The following is an 18,032-nucleotide window of genomic DNA, read 5'->3' on the forward strand; positions in this document are numbered from 1 at the left end:
TCAACTCATCTGTCTGGTGATTTGTCTACGGACTTATCATTTGACCTGCCTATTTTTTTCCTTTTCCACTTTGTCTCCATCTTGTCACGCTCCTCGCGAGTCCATCTCTTCATCTCACATTCCATGGACCCTTCAAAGACCAGACAAGCCCAAGCCCACGCCCGGCAGCGCCATATGGCGCTAGCGCCGTCCTCGGCCCCGGGCCAGCTGCGTATGCCCACGAGCCGCACCCGAGGAAAGCACAAATCGACTGCTGCCCTGGTGCCTCAGGGTGTTCAACCTAGCTCGCAGAGGCCCTACCAGCAGTCTTTCAACGGAGTTCCTCAAAAAAGAAAGATTCCAGCTCACCACCATTATGATCGGCAGCCACAGTTTGTTGGTACTCCCGAAGACGTCGAAGATGATGATTTGCTTTATCCTGATGAAGAGTTTGTCCTGTTTCTGCTTTCCCTTACATACCTACTCACCCTCTTCCCTTTTCTTTTCATTGTTTTCACTTTTTCACTTTTTCACTTTTCACTTTTCACCCCTACTTGCTTGTCCACCTGTTTTGGCCAATTGTGTATTCTCGAAGCCAGATTCGTTGTGCCTTTTCCCATTCCATCCATCTCCGGCGATCATGTCCCTAATCTGCTTGATTTGACTATTCCTGTTCCTCCCCGTTGCCTCTCCAACTTCAGCTTGCCCCGACATAGGCTGACTAATACCATAGAGGTAGCTTCGGTCAATATTCCTATGATGAGGAGCCAATGCCGCAAACCATTGGCGCCATTATGGAAATCCTATCTGATGTCCAGTCTCAGTTAACATCCCTATCTCATGGGTGAGTTAGCCCTGCACCAATGTAGCCCAATTGTTCTTTTTTTGGACAGACGTTGGGCGCGTGTAGGACTACGTTTGCTTCCGCGTTGACATCCTTCCAAGAGTGTTGCTGACGAAACTGGTTTGAATTCTGCAGGTTCGAGGAACAAAAGAAAAGGTAAGCGGTCTCCCAAGCCTTTCGGCGATCGATAATCGCTGTGGACATGTTGGAAACTGACCTTTCTGATCTTGTGTGGCAGACAAGTAAAGGCTGACGCCGTGTAAGTATCCTCCAAAGTATCACGGTCATTACTGCTGGCGGACGTCCATCTCTAACACCGTGTTCATGTACAGGTTGAAACATCTATCTCGCCAGTGAGTTACATAGGGTCCGAGCATGCTTGGTGTTTCTGACCCCTTCTCCTGTGGTCGGAGAATGTTCGTTGGTTGACGTATGCCTTCACTATCGATTAGGTCGGGTGAGAACCTTCAGACGTGAGTAGATGGACGCCTTGTAGCACTTCCAAAGCTGCTTTTACGCCGACGGATGGCCGGATGCTGACAGCTTTCCCATACCGTAGACTGGAAGAACTCGTGACAACGTGAGTTATCAGAGCTATTGAGCCAGTGTTTCTCTTAGCTCGCTTCTTTTTCTCTTCTTTCTCTTTTACTTTATTTTCGTTTCTCATCACTTTTGTACCTTTCTTTCCTGCTTTCCTGCTTTTCTGCTATGTTCCCTCTGACTAACGTCTTTCACAAGTACGCATCAAGTGGACAGCCGGTAAGTTTTGGTCACATCCTGACTCTTGCCAACCCGTCCATCCGTTTTCTCCTCTAGATCACTAACAGGATCCAAAGCATGGACCAACTACCACTTAAGCTCTCCAGTAGCATAGTACACTTAGCTCAGGAGCAGCCCAACCTTCTTACGCAAGGATCCACAAATCAGACAGCTTTTCACATGGGATTGGACTCTGTCGATCCTTCCAACTTGACGAACAACAACCGGGCAGGACAAGGGAACAATGGGGTACAGGGATAGTGTTGATGAATGTTGGAGGGTTGACAACCAGCACCGAAAACGATGGAAATGAATAGGCACAGGTATTTCAAGTAAATCTTCATACATGTTTTTGTGCGAGTAAGTGAGCCAGTGAATGAATGAATATGTGGACATATATGGGAGGGATGGATTGGTGACACAACGCGCTGTGAAAGTTAATCAAGTGGACCGGAAAAGGAAGATCACGTCACACTAAATAAAAGAATAACTATACTTTATACCAAAGGTTGGGCTAACTAGAATCGCGAATCACATCCACGTGCTGAAACATATGTACAGGCTGTACTGAGTCACCTCACGACAGAGACCGTTGAGATATACGTCACAGGCTGTTATTGCAGAAGCGATAAAAAAGGATAGATCTGTCCCCCCCCTCATTCAATTCAAACACAACTAACAGTAAGATGCTAAGTATGCCAAAGCCTCCGACTCAGTGCACCGTTGCAACATCTCCGAATGGTCCTGAGCAAGGTCTAGTCTGTAGTGATCCCCGGGCACGACAGCCGCAAACGACCTACTGTCTTCGAATTGATTGGAGTCAAGTCTCAAGCTGGGCGGCGTGTCTAGAGGTGAGCTGCAGATCTGTTGCTGGAACTGATGCTCAACGACATGAGGCAGCAAATTCGTTGGTGGGGTCGCCTTCGTTGCCTCAGTTGACGGCCTCTGGAGTATTTCCTCGAGCAAGGTTATATGTTCCTCTCCCAAACGGATAAGGCGCTGTTGCAAATCCAGTACAGCCTCCATTTGGTCGACTGATGTGTTGAGGGAAGCGCATTGTTGGTGCAGCTTTTCGTTTTCTAGTGCAAGCATTTGATTCATCTCTTGTAGGAAATGGGGTAACTGCTCAACAGTCATTGTATGAGGCTGCAGAATGCGGCGTGGCGAAGGGACGCTAGGGGGTGAACTCATTTTAATCGGTTGGCTTCGTAATACTTCAATAGCCAAAAGAAAGTTTCGATGAGGCTATCTTAATACAAGGCCCCAATGATAAGAATGACGTCTGGCATTACATTCACACTCATATACAATATAATATGTAGTTCAGTGTACCGTGACGAGGACTATTTATGTTTTCGATTCGTTGTCTTGTCATATAAAAGGCTGTTTTCTTCTGCTGTTTTCAAGTTCGTTTTGTCCTCGACTCAATAATGCTAGCGGTTATTTAGGACAACTTCAAGACCAATTTGGCCCGGACGCCCGAGTGACGGTCCTTTGTCACTGATTGCATGAAGCTCCACCCAGTATAGCGTAATACCTTGGTTATCCAATACGTACAGTAGGGTGCGGGTCCAGCGTCAGTAAGTTGACATTGTAATTTTACCAAAAATGCCCAAAAGTGGACTAAGCGTGGTGCATGCACAGTGTGCCACTAGTGCCTATATGACCTCTTCCTAGAGCAACTACAACCTGGTGCCTGGAAAATAAGGCCTTCAATGACCCTGCCTACGACCAACTTTGAAGATCGTCTATGATTACAACACTCCAATGGCCATATGCTTCTGCATGAAAGCTACAATCATTGAAATTCCGTTGAAAAAACTGTAAAATTCGTATCGATTACTTTGCCAGCTAAGCTAGTTAATATTTACTATGGAGGATATGGACCTTTGGGTGGAGGTGGACTTGAATCGAGGTTTCTACTTAGGAAACGAATTTAATAACTGGAGGCACCTTCCAGCGCGAGACGACTAGCCTGCCATGAATGCAGCGTTGCGACTGATGACTGAGTGTGCGGATGGGCGTGGCCCAACTTCTTTTGACGTAGATGAGCGCAGCCTTGCATCAAAGTAAGAGAATCTTCAAGCCGGCCTTGACTGTGCCAAGTGAATGCTAGGTTGGCCATACTGGTCAGCGTGTCGGGATGATCGACCCCAAGCTTCGCCTTGCGAGTCTCCATCACTTCCACCTCAAGCTTCTCTGCCTCCTCCCATCGACCCTGGTTCCAAAACGTCGAAGCTAAGTTGGCCATACTGGTCAGCGTGTCGGGATGATCGACCCCAAGCTTCGCCTTGCGAGTCTCCATCACTTCCACTTCAAGCTTCTCTGCCTCCTCCCATCGACCCTGGTTCCTGTACGTCGAAGCTAAGTTGGCCATACTGGTCAGCGTGTCGGGATGATCGACCCCAAGCTTCGCCTTGCTAGTCTCCATCACTTCCACAAATAGCTTCTCTGCCTCCTCCCATCGACCCTGGTTGCTGTACGTTGAAGCTAAGTTGGCCATACTGGTCAGCGTCGAGGGATGATCGACCCCAAGCTTCGCCTTGCGAGTCTCCATCACTTCCACTTCAAGCTTCTCTGCCTCCTCCCATCGGCCCTGGTTCCTGTACGTCGAAGCTAAGTTGGCCATACTGGTCAGCGTCGAGGGATGATCGACCCCAAGCTTCGCCTTGCTCGTCTCCATCACTTCCACTTCAAGCTTCTCTGCCTCCTCCCATCGACCCTGGTTCCAAAACGTCGAAGCTAGGTTGGCCATACTGGTCAGCGTCGAGGGATGATCGACCCCAAGCTTCGCCTTGCGAGTCTCCATCACTTCCACTTCAAGCTTCTCTGCCTCCTCCCATCGACCCTGGTTGCTGTACGTTGAAGCTAAGTTGGCCATACTGGTCAGCGTCGAGGGATGATCGACCCCAAGCTTCGCCTTGCGAGTCTCCATCACTTCCACTTCAAGCTTCTCTGCCTCCTCCCATCGGCCCTGGTTCCTGTACGTCGAAGCTAAGTTGGCCATACTGGTCAGCGTCGAGGGATGATCGACCCCAAGCTTCGCCTTGCTCGTCTCCATCACTTCCACTTCAAGCTTCTCTGCCTCCTCCCATCGACCCTGGTTGCTGTACGTTGAAGCTAAGTTGGCCATACTGGTCAGCGTCGAGGGATGATCGACCCCAAGCTTCGCCTTGCGAGTCTCCATCACTTCCACTTCAAGCTTCTCTGCCTCCTCCCATCGGCCCTGGTTCCTGTACGTCGAAGCTAAGTTGGCCATACTGGTCAGCGTCGAGGGATGATCGACCCCAAGCTTCGCCTTGCTCGTCTCCATCACTTCCACTTCAAGCTTCTCTGCCTCCTCCCATCGACCCTGGTTGCTGTACGTTGAAGCTAAGTTGGCCATACTGGCCAGCGTCGAGGGATGATCGAGACCATTGATGCAAATTCTTGCCTGAACAGCTGCCTTTGCCAGCGTCTCTGCTCGTGTGTATTCGCCAATCATCAGCATGTACCAAGATATATTTGTCAGTACTTCAGCCCAATTTGCAACAATGCTCTCCTCTCTTGGCTTTCTCTCAACTAAAGGTTCGACGTGAGGAAGAAGACTTTGACAGACGGCCCATGTCTCGAACGCGCCAGAGGGGAAATGGTCGGCTGCTAGCTTCATGAACAGCCGACTCCACTTTGCTGGGTCACCATATTCCGAGATCCACGAGCGAGTGCAGAACTGGACAAGCGAATGCATCTCACAGAGCCCCACCGTCGAAATATGAACAAGAGAGTAGCCTCGCAGCACGTCCATATCGTTCTCAAAGCCTGTTCGTTCGCTTTCACCGTCGCTTTTGCTTCCAGTGTCTATGCCGTCTACATCATTTCCCTCGTCCGCCGTGGTGTCTTCGCCGTCGTCGTTGTAGCTATGAAGCATGATCTCAGGTATGTTTTGAGCCTGAAATTGGCTCATCAACGATAGAAGATTGGCGGCGCACGGTTGCTCCCGCCTGATCTGCTCGAACGTCACCTGCCACGTCACCACAACAGAGTTGGAAACCCCATCTTGCCGACCAAGATCTCCTTTATCGCTGCGAAGAAGGCTATCTCTTCGCTTTTCACTTCTGTAAAATTCATTCAGATATGACTTGGTAGTCACTCGTGGGCTGCGTCGATTGATGTATGCTGCTGCCTGGTTTACTGCTAGCGGGATGCAATCAAGTGTGCGGACAAGATCCTTTGCTGCAGCTTCGTCTGTCTTGTTTTCCAGCCTCCTCTGCAAAAGTTCCAGAGCTTGCTCCTCTCCCATGGTGGGGATTCGCAACGTTGCTTGGCTACTACCGACTAGCTTTTCTGCTGCGTCAAGGCTGCGCGATGTGACGAGAATCTTGCCCTTGGTTGATTTGGGCAAATACGAGGCAACTCGATCTTGTAAGGCGTCACCGTGTCCCTTGTCAAGAAAGAATAGCTTGATATCATCGGCATTGTCGACGACCATCAGCCACGGATTGATGTCATCCCTCTGCAGCCAGTCACGCACGAGTGCCAGCACGTTGACCTCTGGTTCGTGCCGACGAGGCAAGGCGAGAACATCTGCAAGAGCGCGGTACGACTCCTCGAACGTCGCCTTGCTGCGGCCATGCACCCAGAATACACTGGTTCCGGGTTCAGCCGCATAGACGTGGTGTGCAAACTGGATGGCCAGCTGGGATTTCCTATTACCATGTTAGTGCCAGCATGGAGAAATAGCGAGGATTCATTACCCGAAGCCGCCCATGCCGACCAAAGCCATCCGCTGGCTGGGTTGGCTGTATTTGTCTTGCATCCATTTTTCGATAATAGGGCGGTGGACAAAGTCTGGGTCAGGAGTGAACGGCATCATGAAATGGGGCTTGCGGGAAACCGAGGCATCCTCGGTCGGCTGAAGCCCCAGTCGTTTGACCCTTTCATGCATGTCGACGAGTATGGCCCTGGTAATATGTTAGTCTCGGTAGCGACAGGGAATTTGTCTGTGCTCGTACGTCTGATCAACCTGGAGTCCGAGTAAGATGGTTTTCTCGTGACGGTCAAGACCGGCCAGAAGTTGGTCGACCTCTTTGCTGTTAAATGGCCATTTGAGTGCTCGAATGCCATAGCGCCGCATAGCGGTACGTACAGGATTTGGATCAAGCTTTTTCTCCAATCGCTCCAGGTCGGCGATGCAGCTGCGGAATGAGCCAACAAGTCCCTTGGATATCGAAAGCGACAAGCTTTTGGTCCCTTCTACCAGGCACTGCGTAGCCCGCAGAGTAGTCCCCAGGTGTTCGACCTGGTTGCGGAGACGCTCGATATCCGCTCGGGCGCTAGAGACATCTTTGGAATACTGGAAGCACAGCGTCGCGACCTTGGCGGAGAGGTCGATGACAGCGATTATGTTGGCGGCGACTCCGAGTCCTTCCATGACCGTCCCGGCTCACATCTAATGATCGATACCGTGGAATGACGTGGGAAAGTTGGAATACCCCTCATTTCTGTGAGCAAGGCTCGGACCCACTACACTGCAAATCCACGTGGACCACATATAAGTGGCCCATCTCTATTACATCCACTTGTCGGCGCTCAGATTACTTAGTAATCCACTACACTTGGACCTGAAAGTGGATGTAATGGAGTGGATTTAGGTGGATTTGGGTACAGTGGGATATTCCCTGGCCCTGTACGGTTCATAGTACTTATTTTTGTATATAATTGCCTATTAAATCGAGGTACCTGGACCCAAGTTAGCCGAGGTCAATCACCCCTACAGCTAATCCATTATACGAGAAACTACCCCTATTGAGCACGTTTTCTACAGGTTTCCTGCTTTGTTTTTGCCAAAAAAAATAAATTCGACGATGTCAGCCAAACCAGGCCAACCAGGCCAACAGCAGCAGCTCGAGGACCGTCTTTTTCGCCATTTCAGAGGCTGGAATTGGTCAGAACGCGCTCGTGATACTAGCTCTTGGCTGTGGGACTTTGGCTATGATATTCAACGTCATGGCTTACGCAAATGGGCTTGCAAGGACTGTATCCTCGGAAATCGTCCCATTATCGCGAGTTTTACCTCTTCAGGTCTCCAGAACGCGGCAAATCATCTATGGCGTGAGCATAAAACACCAGCACCAGAGGGAGAGAAAAAGAGCACAGCACAGCTCAAATCCGAAGGCGCACTGAAATCGAGCCAGCCGACTATTGCCTCTGTTTTGAAACTGGACGTCAACAAGCCTACGTAACAGAATATCGCGAATAGCTTCATCTCACGCTTTGATAAGCAACACTTTCAGCGTATGCTAGTCGAGTTAATCGTCAGTAGCAACCAGTCATTTTCCTTCGCCGAGAACCCCATCCTCCGAGAAATTTTCGACTATTTGAGTCCCTCCGTTTCGATCCAACACGCCAACTTGAGTGCCAGGGCTGTCCGATATAAGATCATTCAAGAGTATAACCGCCACAAGCAGACGGTTATCGAGGTGCTGAGGAACTCCCCTGGAGCGCTTCATATCTCATTTGATGGCTGGACGTCTCGAAATAAGCTTGCCCTGTACGGTATTACTTGTTTCTTCAGAGATGAGAAGAATCGGCCATGCAAAATCATGATTGGGGTTCCGGAGGCTCATCGTCACTTCGGCTCAACGATCGGTGGGGAGGTTCTCGACGTCCTACACACTCTTGGCGTGAGTCCAGAGAAGATTGGCTATTTCACGCTCGACAATGCTGAAAACAACGATACTGCAATGGAGGTCATTGGTGCTGAACTTGGGTTCGATGGCCGACTACGCCGAGGACGCTGTATTGGCCACACAATTAACTTGTCAGCCAAGGCGCTCTTGTTTGGCAAAAACGCTAACGCGTTCGAGCAGCAATTATCAGGTGCAGAAGCGTTGTCTGATACTGAATACGCTCAATGGCGCAAAAAAGGACCAGTTGGCAAGTTACACAATATCGTAGTTGATGTGCGTATTAGCCATCGGCTAATTTACTTATTCAAGGAGGTCCAGAGGGTAAGCGGTCTTACTAAATCCTATTCGTCTCATACTAATTTGGTGTATCTAACAGGACGAAATTAATCGCGCCGCCACCCTTAAACTCCGATCGAAGAAACCACTCAAGCTAATTATCGATAACGACACGCGTTGGCTGTCACAACTCTACATGATCCGCAGGGCTCTACGGTTGAAAACCTCTATCGAACTCCTACTGATCAAGTATAAGGCGCAATGGGAGGACGAAAATCGGTCTAAAAATACTGGCCAAGTAACGCAAGCCAAGTTGGCGAAAAAACCACGCATCCTCCGAGACGAGAATCAGCTAACAGACAAAGACTGGGAGGTTCTTTACCATTTGGAGGCTATTCTGACTGTTTTTGAGACCGCGGTAAAGACGCTTGAGGGTGATGGACACATCCGCAGGCGTAAGCAAGGCTGGACTGGCTCCTACGGCAATATCTGGGACGTAGTGCTTGGCTATGAATTGCTGCTTAACACACTGGAAGAATATAAGCAGCTTGCTGCTGACTTTCCTGATCCAGAGCACTTCCGCATCGGAATCAACCTTGCTCGGGATAAGCTGGATGAATATTATCAGCGGTTGGACGAGACGCCCATCTACTATACGGCTATGGCGCTCCATCCAGCTTATCGTTGGGACTGGTTTGATGAAACGTGGGCTCATAAGCCTAGTTGGATTGAAAAGGCAAAAGAGACGGTTGCCGACGTCTGGCTGTCCGATTACGCTCATCTCGAGGTTAGAACCAACAGCAGCAGAGGCGACGACGAGCCACCGGCAAAAAGACCTCGGTTTTTCAACCCCTTCGAGAAGAACAGTCGTCTGCCGAACTCAAAACCAGCATACGCAGCAATTATTGTTGGTGACGAGTACCAAGCGTGGCAGACGGATCGTGAGGCCAGCGACGGCAACGTTCGTGATCCAATTGGTTACTGGATCACTAAGCAAGGCAGATATCCTCGGTTATCCAGGATGGCATTGGACTTCCTGACGATCCAGCCGATGTCAGCCGAGTGTGAGAGGTTATTTTCAGCTGCTGGCAAGATGGTCTCGGGGTTGCGTACGAACCTGGATGCTGAGATTATCGCCATTTGTCAGGTTTTACGCTCTTGGTACCGTGCTGGCCTTATCAAGGACCTGGATCCATTGCTTAAGTCGCACCTTGAAAGTAAGCCGGATGGCGGTTGTGGGACTCTAAGCGACGACGAGCTGGCGCTTGCTGAGTCAAAATGGCTATTGGAGGGCGAGGACAGCGCCAGCGAGGTTGACGATTCAACACAGCAGCAACAGGCTGAAGAGTTAGTGTCAACCTCTGAAAGTGAGGGTGAATAGGCACCGAGGAGGTTGTGAATAGCCTCAAGGGTCCACTATAAATCCACTTATAAATCCACGTGTGTACATCCATTCCGCCCCGGTCAGATATGTGCTACATCCACTATGTAATTGCCTAAAAATCGCACATCCACTCTACTTGGTCCAAAAGTGGAGTGGATGTAGTGGTTCCGACCCTTGTCTGTGAGGCCTCCATCTGCGGGGAGGGGTAGGCGCAGCTGAGCATTCGTCGATCATGATTGGTAGGCGATGATGGTGATGGCGACTGGCTGGTGCCCCAACAGCAACTTGATAATCCATGAGGCAGGCTTCCTCAGTACAAGAGCGCCAAACGAGGAATTGTCCGGCGTTGTAGTTGGCACACTGGCCGATCAGCTGTATGTTGTACGCAGGAAGTTCGTTCTTCGCACCTACCCTTGGGCTAGGCCACATGAGGGCCACAGTAATCGACGTTTTTACGTCTTCGTCAGTGGGATGTGTATGCGTAACTGCTGATAAATGTTGTATAGATTTTTGGTCAGAAACGGGCATTAGAATATTGCAGGTCCATCTTTAGTTGGTCGTCCATGGCTCTTGCTTTCTGAATATTCAGGCGCTTACATGCTGTTAGTGCTTGGAAAGGGCAGGGATCATGTTAGAGCTAGTGGTACACTGTGCATGCGCCACGCTTAATCCACTTTTGGGCATTTTTGGTAAAATTACAATGGCAGCTTACTGACGCTGGACCTGCACCTCACTGTATAGTTACAAAACTGATTGTGGATTCTTTCCCAAGTTTCCACTTCACATCATACAATCTCAATCTTCGAAATGACGGCTACCACGAGCTGAAGTAAATTTGATACAACAATTGCGTCTCTAGAAAGGTTAAGTGGCTCCGACATGCATGATACGTTACGAGACGTTACCCTACGCCGGACGCTTTTCCCTAATGGAATTCTAAATATTTAAGAGCTGTCGTTGCCTCGTACTCCCTGTGCTACAGAGTTTGAGTTACAAGCCGTATTATAAAATTCCCATTGGAAGCTGAATTGGGCTGCACCATCAGGTTAGCATAAGAGAAGCAAAGCAAGAAAAGCAAAACACACCCGCAGACGGCGTTGATACTAGTTGGGGAGTGGGCAAAAGGAATCTCGGGCTCTTAGTAGAACATTTTGCGCCATGTTAGTCGGTGAATATTACGAACTTTGCGTCTATATGTACAGGGTGATGCGAGTCCAGCGTCAGTATTTTATTATTGATGTTTTTTTGAGATCGCCCCAAAATGGACTAAACGTGGCGCACGCCCCTGTACTAACGACGCTAAGTATGATCCCTGCCTTTCGTACTCACTAACAGCATTTAGCTGGGCACCAGTTTTAGACTCCATGCAGGGCCAGCCAAAATGAAGAGAATAATCCGTTGTGTGCCTTACAGTATTGAGCACCGACAATTTCCACACAGTGCACAATATGTAGCTATATTTACTGTGAATATGGTATGGGCAGAAATCAGTGAGTGAATTGAAGTACTTCAATGGTTTACGGAAGGTCAAAGTACCCTTTACTCGCACTGTTAAACAGTCCCCACTCCCCCGCGTTCGAGCCCCAGTCTTTAGGCATCCGCGATACTTGTGGATACTTCCCTCAACCAGCCAGAAATTGATTGTAGGCCGGTTTAAGGGCCTGATTCTGACACAACATCTGCTTCCTGGATAGAGTCATGTACCTAATGGCCCCCACCCTAGACTTGATACAAGCATGTTATTTTTGGAGCGGAAGCTGTCAATGCTCAGTACTACAGTGCTGAACACCTCCACCTTCCGCTTCAAAACAACATTCTCTTTATAAAATCCAGAGTGGAGACACTTCGGTACATAGATCTACCTAGTAAGCAATTATTTTGTCTGAAGTACCCAGAAATAGCGCTGCTGCCTAAAAAATCTGGGGGAGTGGGGACAAGTCAGCAGTGCGAGATAGAAGTACTCTCTCCAGGTACAGACTCGGTAGGTACTTTGAGAAACAAAAGATAAGCTAAGTCACAGCGCGTACAGCGTGTCTAGGGTACATATACTTCAGATGTGGAAACATCCTTCATTGAGAACGATTGTTGTAGGAGAGGAAGCTATCGGTGTTCAATACTGTATATAAGAATTAAGTACATAACTGTAAGTCGATTACAGTACATGTCTTCGAAGCCCGGACGCCGAAATACCTAGATTCTGTTGTGGCTGATACCTGGCAGGGTTGATTTCGGCTCTGGCTGTGCATATGGCATGCGCCGCGCTTAGTCCGTTTTGGGACATTCTCAATAAAACATCAATAATAAACTACTGACGCTGAACCCGCACCACCCTGTATAATATTTAGGGAAACGAGGACGGAAAGCAGGCGTTGTATGTAAGCATTAGCGACCAGTGCCCTTTCGGGCAGAACAGGCCGCCGGGCGTAATAAATTGTATTGTATTGTATTGTATAATATTTACAACATCGACGCTTACTCGACATTTTATGTCTGTGGCTTCATTGGGTTGACAAGGTATTTCGTCTTGGCAACTCAGGATGTGATTAGCTATAGTACAGTATTCGACTGTGCTTACTTTAAGTACGAGATCTATCCTCTTCCGTTCTGTGTCTCCTGACATTATCCGGTGCGTGTTTGTTGGAAAATTAGACCTGTCAGGCGGGTTCAGGATTGCGAGGGAAATCATGTAGAATTTCAAGGCTGGGACGATACGCGATTCGGATTGCACCGAATCCCTTCTTCATTTGCCAGGCTGGGTTACGCAAAGCGACTAACACACAGGGTCTCAAAATAGATGAAGTCGGCCGGTACTGGCTTCTTCAAGACAAATCAAGCGATTATCCTATATTTGTAAACTCTGATAATGGACTTCCAACGTTGTTGGCATGGTAGATTGTCCAGGCAAGGATCTCAATGCATCCCGGATACTTAAGATAAGGCTTCCTGCCTTTTCAAAACCAGCATCGTGTTTCTGTTACGGACCTTTGTGTGTCGATGTCTAAATGCTGCTTCCTTACGTAGGACTTACGTGGCAAGAGCCTACTAATTGCACGCAGGAGATTAGCCGGTATGAGGATCAATGTTCAAACAAATATAGAGAGGAATGCGCAAGCACACAAAGACACGGAGGTATAGCGAAATTTCCCCGTTTCAAATACCTACCAACTGAGCTTCGTCTCGCAATCTGGCGGGCGGCTTTTGCAAGCATAGACCCGGCCGTTGGAGTCTGCACCTTCGCGCACGATTGGTGTGAAATCACGGTAAGCCATCCTCGCTCCGCGCATGGTCGATCGCCACCAATCGCACATGCGTGTAAGGAGGCTAGAAGCGAATGGTTTCGCTCCATTAGCATTTGCGAAGGACCTGATCGAGCTCCGGAGTATCTATTTGTCCCGCGGACCCTCTTTCTAGTTCCTCCGTCCGCAGTCACAGACTCGCAGCTGGAGCATCTCATGCTACCTATAGAGCACGTCGCCATCAATGTTGCGGACAGCCCTGATCTTTTCCCCCTTTTTGAAGCACTAGCAAGACTTCCTTCTCTACAGACCATAATCATCATTATACCATCAGATACTGTCGAAGAGCACCAGGCTATAAATTGGCAGGAAACGATACGGCATGATGAGGAAATGCTCAGCCGAATGAGTAAATTGGTAGACGCGCCCGCACCAGACGGCGAGTGGCATCATCGCACCTACATGGGATGGGTGCTATGCAATTACTTGGAAAGTTCAATGGCGAGGAAGTATTATGCCGGAGACAAAAGACCAAAGATAAAGCTTTTGGTTGACCGAAGTGGGTCTTCCTTAGAGGCTGGAGTAAACACGGGACAGCCTTGGGCACTCTATTTCTACTGAATCATAGAATTAAACAGTATTCCAGTTCGCACCCCTATAGGCTCTTTTCTTATGGAGTCTTTACGTTCCGACCCGCCAACAACATTGCTGACGTTCAGTGGATAGTGCCCACGGTGCCGACGCGCGAAATGTGGCATAGGTAGATCAACCTCCACATCGTAGCACTTCATGTGTGGGAAGCCTTGTTGTAGGAAACCGCGATCAGCGAACAAGCAGTATTCTATCCATGGGCTACTTCTAATTTGCAATTCTGTTTTTCTTCGTCAAGGCTCGATTAGTGTCGGTACTATGCCCTTCATCCTAGCGCTACAAGTATCGCAATTGGTGAACTGTACTGGTGATGATGTCAAAAGCTCGGATCAAATCCGATAAACACATCGCGCTTCCTGGCGTATCGACGAATGTCATGCAAGGAGAGTAAACGATGCAGACACCAGAATTTATTTCAAAGTGGTTGGTATGCTGCATCTCTCATGTACAGGTAGTTATCCAGTGGTTGTACCCTCGACCGGAGGGCCGTAACGCGTCCACTGCTCTTGTTGCGGACACAATGACAGTCTATAGAAGTCTTCGACTTCAGCAAGCATGTCTTGTGGTCCCGACACTATTACTTGCGGAAGTTGTGCCGTATAGTGCTGAGTAGGTACCTTCCGGGGGGAGGGCATCCTCCACGAACGTTTGGGCCATTTCTAACATGCAGTTTGATGACTGATTATTGCTGCTGCAGAGCGCGACCCATAAGCACCAATGGGAGAAGGTATTGTGTGGTGATTAGTCAGTGGGCGCGCCCAGGCGCCCACGTATCAGTCGCCAGCCATCTGACGTAGCGGCTCACGACTCAAGGGCCTGTATATTCTGTTTCCAATCGTTGTTCGATTGCTCTATCAGTGTAACGGTTGCACCTAACCGTTAAGCCACAGGGCAAAAGATCGGGCCATAACTGCTATTGTAGCAATTACGGTAGTGCTTACAGCTGCTTATAGAGCCTTATAGCGCTGTTACGGTAACCAATCGTAACATATATATAGTATAAGTAGCTATTTAATAGTTATACTGACCTTATAGAATTATTTTTAAGTTTTAAAAAATCTAATCAAGCTTATTTTAGGACTTATATATTGCCACGGCCAGGGTCCCTGGATGCATTCAGGGTCTTACCGCTGCACTAAATGGCAAAAGACTAGGATGCAAGGTCCCTGACCTTACACTGCATTCTCATATATATAGCTATAGCGCCCTCGGATCAGGATCAGTTCAGGCTTCAGGCTTCAGGCTGTGACAGTAATGACATCAAAGCCGACCAATTATGGCTTCCAAGCGGTGGAAGTCATCTGATTACTCGTGGGCATATCCGGAACAAGTTCTAGATTTCTGGCTCGAAATGCCTTTCAAGGAGAGGGCACATCGGGGTGCAGGACCTGGCTCTCCGTGACGTTATTATAGATAAGCAATCGACAACGAAGGTCAATATCTCCCTTTGCCTGAGGTCTATTCTGGACGTGGAGGATGATGACATCTGCCCCCATTTGAATCCATAATCGGCCTCCATGGAGATTACGGCACATGCCTGGACATATTCCCGGCATTTTCAGTCATACACCTTGTAGAAGCCACATGGGCTACGGTTCGGTCCGTACGCGAAAGTTTATCTTACATTTGTTGAATTAGACAAGCGGCCTCTAATTTCGGCGAGGACTCTATAATCACACCTCTTTCCATTATGAAGTTTTGTGTCCCCGTCATTCAAGCATCGTAATTCTATCAATCAATAACTGTTCTTACAACCAAACACAGCACAAGTCTCAACAACTAACCATGGCGCCTTCAATTATCATACCGTCGTCCAGTTATGTTGGCGGCCATCTCGCCTCGACAAGTATCTGTTCAGATCACGTCGACATCCCCAATGAGGTGAGTGACAGGTGGATCAGGTTGCCCGAGGCTCTGTTCTCGTCAATTATGGCCGTCGAGCCGGAAGTCAACCCCATGCACAAGACATCAAAAGCTCTCTCAGATGCATGGCTAAGAGAGTAAGCCACATCGTGCGTCAATCACCAACGATAGCTGACACACCGCACAGTGCGCTTCGCATGGATGACAAAACGGCTAGCATTTGGAGCCGACTCGACATCGCCTACATGAGCGCTATCTCTGCACCCAATGCCGACCTGGAGACACTTAAGCTTATGAATGATTGGAATGGATGGGTTTTTGCATTTGATGATCGTGAGTAATCTCAGTCAATAGCACCCAGATGGTAGAACCAACCTCGCCTCATAAACTTGGAGAAGTTTAAGCCGTCACCATTGGCCCACGCCGCCCCATGCATGCAAAAAAGTGTTGACCAGAACAATCCGCTAACAACCAACAGCTTTCGACGAGGGTTCCTTCGCAAACAACCCCATCAAAGCAGCCGAAGAGATAATTTACACGCTCGCTATTCTCGATAACATCCACCCTGTAATATCACCTGACGTGAACCCATTGCGCCATACCCTACAATCATGCTGGAACCGCTTCCGACTACGCGCGAGTCCCGCGCTACAGTATCGCTGGAAGAGGCATCTCACCATGTACTGCGTCGGTGTCCTTCGGCAAGTTGGTGTGCAAAATACTGCTTCAAGACTAAGCATTGGGGAGTACATGGATATGAGAGCCGGAGGCGTTGGGGCGTATCCCTGCATTGGGCTGATGGAGTAAGTTTCTTTTTATCCTTTGTTCCTTTTCTCACCGTCGATCACCCTACAGTCAGAGTGACTGGAAACATTCTACCTTGGATGACCCTGTTTGACAATGCCTGAGCCAAGAATGGTTGTACATCTCGTCTGGATTGAGATGTGTTTGCGGTTGCTGAGGCTCAAGCTCATTGGCTACGAGCCGAAGACACTCTAAAACTAAGGGACAGGTCAATAATACATAAAATTCAATGACCAATCAGTTGATCTGTAAATGCCAGGTTCGCTGAAAAAATTGACTTACCGCAAGACGTCATGGATCATCCTTCTCTCGAAGCCATCTCCCGACTCACATGCGATTTGATCACCTTGTGAGCCAAATCCTATGTAATTAAACCTCTCTGATACCGATATCCAGCAGGCAAAACGACCTATGCTCCTACCGAAAAGACCTTATTCAAGGCGAGGACAATAACGTCATCTTCATTCTCAAAGATCAGGGTCTAACAGAACAGCAAGCTGTGGACGAGATTGGAGAGATGCTGTGCGATTGTTACCGACGATGGGGCACTGCCCTCGCAGATCTTCCATCTTGGGGAGAGGGTATTGACCGAGACGTGATCAAGTTTGTCAACGGTTGCAGAAATATTGCCCTAGGTAATCTTCACTGGAGGTATGTACCGGCCTAGAATGCTTATGGTTCATGAGTGGTTGACAAGTGCAGTTTAACTACATTCCGATATCTGGGTGATGAGGGTCCTAAGGTCAAAGAGACACGAATGATGAAGCTTCCTTGAACTGGCAATTGTGTATATCAAGAATGTTTGAGTTGCCGACCATACTAGATAGCGCAGGGATATCTTCTCGGGTACAGAGGTGTGATGACGGAAAATTGGATAAACTGGAACGCGCAAACGTGGTGTTATGTAAGGGCTAGCGAACGATAATTGTTAGATTTATCGATCGGAGTAGGATACTAGCGATGGTATCCAGTATACTATGTATGGTTTCTAGAGCCAACTTTAACTACTTTGGCTACGAATTGCCTATTTAATGCATATGCCATAATGCCATGACTTCTTCAAAGATTAACTTGAATATGTAACGAGCCGAACTTCAATCTCCTGTCCTTTTTATTCCGGGGCCTACCCAGCGTGATAGATATAGCAAATAAATAGAAGGTGGGCTGGAATCATGGACGATTGCTCAAAGCATTTGTGCTGATACAGGGTGGTGCGGGTCCAGCGTCAGTAGTTTATTATTGTAGTTTTAATGGAAATGCCCCAAAATGGACTAAGCGTGGCGCATGCCATATGCACAGCCAGAGCCGAAATCAACCCTGCCAGGTATCAGCCACAACAGAATCTAGGTATTTCGGCGTCCGGTGTCACGGCCAGGGTCCCTGGATGCATTCAGGGTCTTACCGCTGCACTAAATGGCAAAGACTAGGATGTAAGGTCCCTGACCTTACACTGCATTCATCTACCAGACATCAATTCTTTCACAACCGGACCACTTGCTACATAGTCAAAAGGAACATAGCCGTTTCTCCTTATAATACAGCACTTGCAGCTTCCTCTCCAAAAATAA

General features: G+C 48.6%; 5 protein-coding genes across 5 annotated transcripts; 3 read left to right on the forward strand and 2 right to left on the reverse strand.

The window, feature by feature from the left end:
- Window positions 1-174: 174 nt before the first annotated feature.
- FPOAC1_012962 (uncharacterized protein) lies at window positions 175-1,843 on the forward strand (the record flags this gene model as incomplete). Its single annotated transcript, XM_044857305.1, has 7 exons — window positions 175-428; window positions 713-823; window positions 959-979; window positions 1,062-1,082; window positions 1,383-1,403; window positions 1,562-1,582; window positions 1,660-1,843. The coding sequence occupies 7 exons, from the start codon at window positions 175-177 to the stop codon at window positions 1,841-1,843; spliced, it is 633 nt and encodes a 210-aa protein (XP_044701488.1).
- Window positions 1,844-2,337: 494 nt separating this feature from the next.
- On the reverse strand, window positions 2,338-2,773 carry FPOAC1_012963 (uncharacterized protein; the record flags this gene model as incomplete). The annotated part of the gene is made up of 2 exons (XM_044857306.1): window positions 2,338-2,342; window positions 2,383-2,773. The coding sequence occupies 2 exons, from the start codon at window positions 2,771-2,773 to the stop codon at window positions 2,338-2,340; spliced, it is 396 nt and encodes a 131-aa protein (XP_044701489.1).
- Window positions 2,774-3,518: 745 nt separating this feature from the next.
- Window positions 3,519-6,992, reverse strand: FPOAC1_012964 (uncharacterized protein; the record flags this gene model as incomplete). The annotated part of the gene is made up of 3 exons (XM_044857307.1): window positions 3,519-6,267; window positions 6,316-6,522; window positions 6,574-6,992. The coding sequence occupies 3 exons, from the start codon at window positions 6,990-6,992 to the stop codon at window positions 3,519-3,521; spliced, it is 3,375 nt and encodes a 1,124-aa protein (XP_044701490.1).
- Window positions 6,993-12,912: 5,920 nt separating this feature from the next.
- On the forward strand, window positions 12,913-13,767 carry FPOAC1_012965 (uncharacterized protein; the record flags this gene model as incomplete). Its single annotated transcript, XM_044857308.1, has 1 exon — window positions 12,913-13,767. The coding sequence occupies one exon, from the start codon at window positions 12,913-12,915 to the stop codon at window positions 13,765-13,767; it is 855 nt and encodes a 284-aa protein (XP_044701491.1).
- A 1,815-nt stretch (window positions 13,768-15,582) lies between these two features.
- FPOAC1_012967 (uncharacterized protein) lies at window positions 15,583-17,239 on the forward strand (the record flags this gene model as incomplete). The annotated part of the gene is made up of 6 exons (XM_044857309.1): window positions 15,583-15,797; window positions 15,848-15,993; window positions 16,139-16,463; window positions 16,724-16,813; window positions 16,864-17,115; window positions 17,167-17,239. 6 exons carry the CDS (start codon window positions 15,583-15,585, stop codon window positions 17,237-17,239), a joined length of 1,101 nt encoding a protein of 366 aa, XP_044701492.1.
- Between the last annotated feature and the right edge of the window lie 793 nt (window positions 17,240-18,032).

Source organism: Fusarium poae, assembly GCF_019609905.1.
Source record: "Fusarium poae strain DAOMC 252244 chromosome Unknown contig_1, whole genome shotgun sequence".
NCBI classification, from domain to species: domain Eukaryota; kingdom Fungi; phylum Ascomycota; class Sordariomycetes; order Hypocreales; family Nectriaceae; genus Fusarium; species Fusarium poae.